The 6,473-nt window shown below is 37.6% G+C and overlaps 1 protein-coding gene across 1 annotated transcript; it reads left to right on the forward strand.

The window, feature by feature from the left end:
• LOC134661367 (apoptosis regulatory protein Siva-like) lies at positions 1 to 3,082 on the forward strand. Its single transcript, XM_063517407.1, has 4 exons — positions 1 to 145; positions 632 to 777; positions 1,730 to 1,872; positions 2,888 to 3,082. Exons 1-4 carry the CDS (start codon positions 37 to 39, stop codon positions 2,925 to 2,927), a joined length of 438 nt encoding a protein of 145 aa, XP_063373477.1. The 5' UTR covers positions 1 to 36; the 3' UTR covers positions 2,928 to 3,082.
• The last annotated feature ends 3,391 nt before the right edge of the window (positions 3,083 to 6,473 follow it).

Below are 6,473 nucleotides of genomic sequence, written 5' to 3' on the forward strand. Positions count from 1 at the left end.
ATATTTTCTCGAATAAGCAAATCGTGTAGCTGTACAATGACGAAGCGGTCTAACCCATTTATTGAGGACTTCGTGCAGCAGAGCAAAGTTCACGTTGGAATGAAACAATTCAACAATAACGAAGACAGACTTCAGAAAGTGTACGGTAGGTTGTAAAATCATTTATTAAATTGGTCGCATCGACACGGATGATATCGGTATCTAGATTCTAGATGAAGTTACTTAGAGAAAGTTGGTACATTGCCTTTAGTCAGTAAGCCTATTGTTTTGATTTTTATAACGGTTTTAGAGTACCCCTACGTTGTGTGTGGGTAGTCTCGCCAGAGTAGAGTTGTGCCGTTCTCGAACGTTTTCCGTTTCCTGTGCGAAATATTTTCTAGCGAGAACATTTCCCATACAAAACGGAGAAAATTCTTGAGAAAGGCACAACTCTATGCCCGAGTGATCTATTGAGTTATCGAATATTTTCTAACACTAGAAACGTACAGTCAGCTGCAGAGAAAAGGTACCACCGCAGCATACAAACTTCTATGCAGGGGTGGTACCTTTTCTTTGCAGCTGACTGTACGTATAGATATTGCCATGCGTAAAAATTATGCATGTATTAACCGTTGATCACATTCTCTTTCAGAGAAAACCCTTAAACTACTGTTCCGAGGCGCAAAGATGCCCACAAAGACTGTTAGCGAGATACCAACAGAGAATGAAGGCAGAAAAGATGGTTTTAAGCAGTTGTTCCTTGGGAAAAATGGTCATCTCCAACAGACTGGTGCTGTGGTTGGTTCTAATAGCAATAACCAGTGATTGTTCATTTTCCGGCAATTTTGGTGCAGTATTGTTGGTTAAAAGGATCTGTATGCCCTACTCTATAGTTCATTTTTTTAGCATTAGAAATAAGGTAAACAATCTTGATGTGTCTTTTAATTGAAAAAAAAAAGCGTTTTTCAATTAAAAGTCATGTCAAGATTGCTTACCTTCTTTCAAGTTCTTTCTAATGCTAAAGAAAACGAACTATAGGTGGAATAGATAATAAAATTAGGGTTAATAACAGTAATATTAACCTTAACCAATCCTCTGCCTAGAATTTTTTTTAAGAAAATCCTTTATTTTTACTATGCTGCACCAAAATTTGCTGGAAAATTAATGATCACTGGCAATAACACCCTATACATATATGTGATGTTACTGTCATACAAAGTATATGAAAGATAGTAACAGAATGGAAATTCATGGGATACTTTGTTTCTCCTGTAAGGATTGAAAACATGCATGATTCTGAGTAGAAATAACATACTCCCTATGGTCATGTTTTAACCTTTTGGATGCCAATGACTGATATATCGGCACCGTAGGTTTAATACCAAAGACCGATTAATCGGTCACAGAGCACAGAGCAACATAGACCTACGTGCATGTGCATTAAATTCAATTTCAGTTTTGACATTTCAATGACGTAGCGTGTGAGTGACAGCTTTTGTGTTTGACAAGGCGTCGAAAAGGTTAATTTATCACCACTTGTTGCGAATTTCCTACTTTCCGCACTTGTATCGTAATGTACTATTATTGCACACCTCACACAGTTTCACCTGGTGGTCTAGCATGAGTTGTGTTCTCGCGCGCGAGTCCATACTTGAAGTCGCGCCGGAAAGTAATTTTTATAATTTTAGTTGACTTTATTTTAAGTTCTTTTTTATGTCTGTATCTATGTTTATTTTTTCTCTATATCTAGACAAAGCCCATGATCCAGAAGTGTCTGTGCGGGGCCGTGTCGGAGGACCGCTGCTCGTACTGTGAGAAGGTGCTTTGCGGGGCCTGCCAGCATTCCTGCGAGCGCTGCCAACTCGGCTACTGCAACCACTGCTGTCTTACAGGGTAATATAAGACCAGTATTGATAAGAAAAAAAGAACTAGGGGCCTATATATTAGTATTTATTTAATATTTGATAAGTAATAAAACAAATAATAAAATAAAAGTTACAAACTGGACAGCTTTTGTTTGAAAGGGACTTCCACTTGTATTACAAGTTACAAGCTTTTGAGAAATGGGCCCCTGACAGCGAACAAGTTAACTAGGAAAAATTAAGTGAAAATGATTGGACACAAGAATCTAAATTTGACCCGTGTTTGGTCTCTTTTGGTCTCTTACACTGGGTACACTACATTAGGGAACATACCCATACTTTGTGGCCCTTTATAAATTAAAATAAATACACTGATGCAAATTAATTAAATTGCGTTAGTGTTGCCACTTGCCACCCGCGAGTTTAAAAAGCGCTAAACGCGAGCGTTATTTGAATACGCCTCGAAAAAGCGCGAGATTTCCCTAGCTATAGTCAATTTTTTTATTCGGTAGACTAAAATGACATTTCATATTATGAAATGTTATTTTATCTTCATATTATGAAATGTCATTTTAGTCTACCAAATAAAAAAAATGACTTTAGAGGATATTGACTACGTGACCAGGCGTGGCTCACTCCGCGATTTCGTCGTACATGCATGCATACAAGTACCTACAAGTACATGCGGCCCATACCAATTTTGGTGTCTAGCCATAGTAATTGCCGCGTACCGCTACGGAACGGACGCCTGCTCGCGCTTGCGCCACCTAGCGGTCATATCTGTCGTAACAGACGCGTTTTGCTAGAGAGTGAATCTTCTGTACCTAGTACTATTATTTATTCTGTGACGCGACTAAAACCTAAGCCCTCCCTCGCTTTAGTGACCAAACGTGGTATTTTGACGACCCTCCCGATGATATATTATAACCTTGGAGCTACCGATTTGACCCGCCTGTATGTTCAGCATCAGCAAAAATAATGGCTTCAGGCCTATACTTTATGTAGTTACCGTGTATATACTTTAGTAATTTTTATTATTGTTTCAGATCTGAAGGCTCGGAGATATGTGTGTCCTGTTATAATTAATTTATTTCTGTTGGTTTTTGACTTGATTTAGAAGCTGAAGATACGTTTAATGTTTAATATTTTATTTTGTTACCGACATATGATTAGAAGAGACGAAAATATTTTAAGTTCAATTAGTATTAAGATGTTTAAAAAAGAAGGTTGTGTCTTGGCCGACATACAATAAACAGCATTTTTGTCATTATAAATTAGCATGGGCAAATTACTAAGCACTTGAAGGGCCGATGATTATGTAGTTTACCCTAATTAGTGACTTTCATTGAGCATGTCTCTATTATGCTATAGAAAAATAAGTAGAGTCAAGGAGGAAACAGTGACTCAAAAAAATAATAGCCGGGTTCAGTGGCTCACTCAACCTAATTCCAACATTAGAGAGGCTTTTCTAATAATAAAACTTCCGTGAGACACAGACATTTTAGATATATTAAAAACGGGTCACTCACGTTTTTTAAGTCGAAAACGCTCGACATGTTTCACTCCGTACCGAGAAGTGTCATCGGGAGCTTGCGTTAACGGTGACGGACCGGCGCAGACTGCGGGACGCAGCGCGCCGGTGACCCGTTACACGCGGGGGGGTGAGTGACCCGTTTTTAAAATATCTAACATGAGAGATGCTTCCCTGGTAATACAGCAGAAACATTCAGTAATCGAACAAATTAAAATGGCCGAGCAATGGTTATTCTAACACGCAAGGGTGCTACAGTGTAAAGCGATATTTGGGGATTGAGCCACTGTTTGCGTTGAGCCACTCTTCCCGGATTGACCCTAAGCTTAGATTGCTCACTCCATACTTCAGTGACATTAATTATTATATTAGTATGACTCTAGGAAGATGACGATGGATGACTATTTTTAATTAACATTCGGGTAATTTAGCAAAATATACAAAAGATACTTTAAATTGACCAATAAGAACTGCGGGCACAGCATGGTTCCATTTTTATCGCCTATCACTATGCCCGTCACTTTCGCACTTACCCACTTGTGAGAACGTGACAGGCATGGTGACAAGCGATAAAAATTCGACCGTACTTGCTCGACTGGATGCTAGATAACACAAATTAAAATTAATGCATGTGACTTTGAAATACATTTCTATTATTACAAACTTTGTTTTATTTTTGGAACACACTTCTATAGATAATACAAACTATCAGATAAATAAAAGCTGGTGCCATTCATTTATTACGTAAGACGGAGGGAGGGCGGTCGACCCAATACCGTCTTTATCATAAGGGCGCAGGGGCCCGTGCCCAATTGCCGAACTTGAGAAAAATCAAAATTAAATTTTATCCCATACAATAAGTTACATTCCGTCACATTTTCTGGGGACAAAAAACAAGACAACGAAAATAATTTTGACCTAAGTAGGTACTAACTTGGTAGTTGGTACTTAGGATGGTGGGACGCTAGGCTAGAGGGTAACTTCTATTTAGTTTCACCTGTCCCGTTGTCGGTCTGTAATCAAATCTTGCAAGTTAAATTTGATCCACTTCCCGGTTTCCGATTGAGCTGAAATTTTGCATGCATGTATAAATCGGATGACAATGCAGTATGTATTATTATGACAAAGCTGATCTGATGATGGAGACAGGAGGTGGCCATAGGAACTCTGAGATGAAACAACGCAACCTAATTGTGTTAGGGATTTTTAGAATTGTCTCGATGAGTATTAGTTGTCTGTCGTAAGAAGCGATAAAAGCTTGTACCAAAAATGAAAATTTTGCCAAAAACTTATTTACATCATGGAGTCTCATAACAAAGGAAAAAGGAATACTGATTTGGTATAATACTTTTATTATCTTATTGTATTATGATGTAATTTGTTTTTACTGTATCATATAACAATAATACCAATTTATGTATCTATACATATAACATTAGGTATTTTATCTTATAAAGTCACAACAAAACCAAAATATAAAACGATCAAGATAAAGTATTTCGAAAAATACTTAAAAGTTACCAATAATTATCCCTTTGAGTTATATGTAATTTATTAAAAAAATAACATTATGCCTTAGACGATATTATTAATTATTATAGTTAAATTATTAACCTTTTCGACGCCGTGTCAAACACAAAAGCTGTCTCAGACGCCACGTTACCGAAGTGTCAAAACTGAAATTGAACTTTATGCATATGCACCTAGGTCTATGTTGCTCTGTGGTCTATGACCGATTAATACGTCTTTGGCGTTGGATCTGCGGTGCTTATATATATGTCATTGGCGTCCAAAAGGTTAATTACGCAGCTTAAAATTAGCATAAGCATTTTCTGTCGTATAATCTGCCCTGTATAGCATTTTATTTATTAAAAACAACTACTAAATCATTATAGAGTCGGACCAAGCTAATCTGCATTGCATTTGAACGTAAGTGTATAGTAATCTCATCATTAATGTACTTATAATTTATTTGAAAATATGACGTTCTATCAAAGTCGGTGCAAAGTTCGCTTAGACGGACTCTAATTACGTTGAAAAATGCACTTAGTCATGTGGACAAAAGGACCGTAGTGAAAATCCAATACCAACACAAGAAAAAATGATAAAAACGCAAAAAGGGCCTAAGGGCGTCCGATAGCGTGTGCGGATGCACGGAGCGGGCGCACGCACGCGGGTGCCTTTGTAGGTAAAATCGGGTTATTCCCACTAGTTACCACCACGTTGTTTCCAGTGGTAACTACTGGGATTTTTTATTCCCAGTAGTTATTAACACTGGTAATAGGTGAGTTTTTTTCCAGTAGGTAGTTATGTACCACCAAAATTTTGTTAGAGTTAAATACTAATAAGAACAGTATACCGCCGCACGCACCCGCGCCATTAAGCAACGCTCATACTAGTCATACTACCCATTTTTCGTTAACCCGCTCCGTGCAACCGCGCCAGCTAGCGGATGCTCTAAAGCCGCACGAAGCACATTTTCATTAAATTGTCCAATCAACCTTACAGTCTACCTAGGGATCGAGCTGAAGATAATCAGGATACTTTTGAAAATTAACCCTATTAAATATGACGCGCCATTTTAAACCTTATTGAAATCCATGATGGTCTATATTACGCTGCAACCGTGCGCGTCAGTTGACGTCTTTGGCGGTCTAAGGGTAAATACCGTATCATTCACTTATACACACTTCATAAGATCTTTTAAACGTTTGCAAAAAAGTAACTGACTTAATAAGCCAGCCCGATCCCCTTTAATAAAAAGAATGACCCATAAAACATTCTTGCTTAATAAATAACTATCAAATCGAACCCAACCCAAGTAACCCAACAAACTTACGAAGTAAAATGCGAATAATTACAATTTGGCTGGTTGAACGCACTTGTGCGTTCTCTGCTTGTGTCTCTAATAAGTTGCAACGTAAAGCCATTGGCATTGCATTTCCTTTGTGTTGTAAATAAATATGTTTTGTCTTATATTTATATGACAAAATTATCTGAGCTGATAGACGTTTACACTTTGTTTGCCGATTTATATAAAACATGACTAAAAAATGTTTGTGAGATTCACAAATTCATAATTGAGATGATACAATACTTAT

Source organism: Cydia amplana, chromosome Z, assembly GCF_948474715.1.
Source record: "Cydia amplana chromosome Z, ilCydAmpl1.1, whole genome shotgun sequence".
Taxonomy (NCBI): domain Eukaryota; kingdom Metazoa; phylum Arthropoda; class Insecta; order Lepidoptera; family Tortricidae; genus Cydia; species Cydia amplana.

What these genes read in the sequence shown, in the direction of transcription:
- LOC134661367 (XM_063517407.1), top strand. Translation starts at nt 37, where the DNA reads ATGACGAAGCGGTCTAACCCATTTATTGAGGACTTCGTGCAGCAGAGC. An exon ending in CAGACTTCAGAAAGTGTACG is followed by an intron (nt 146 to 631) that starts GTAGGTTGTAAA and finishes ATTCTCTTTCAG; the next exon opens with AGAAAACCCTTAAACTACTG. An exon ending in AACCACTGCTGTCTTACAGG is followed by an intron (nt 1,873 to 2,887) that starts GTAATATAAGAC and finishes TTATTGTTTCAG; the next exon opens with ATCTGAAGGCTCGGAGATAT.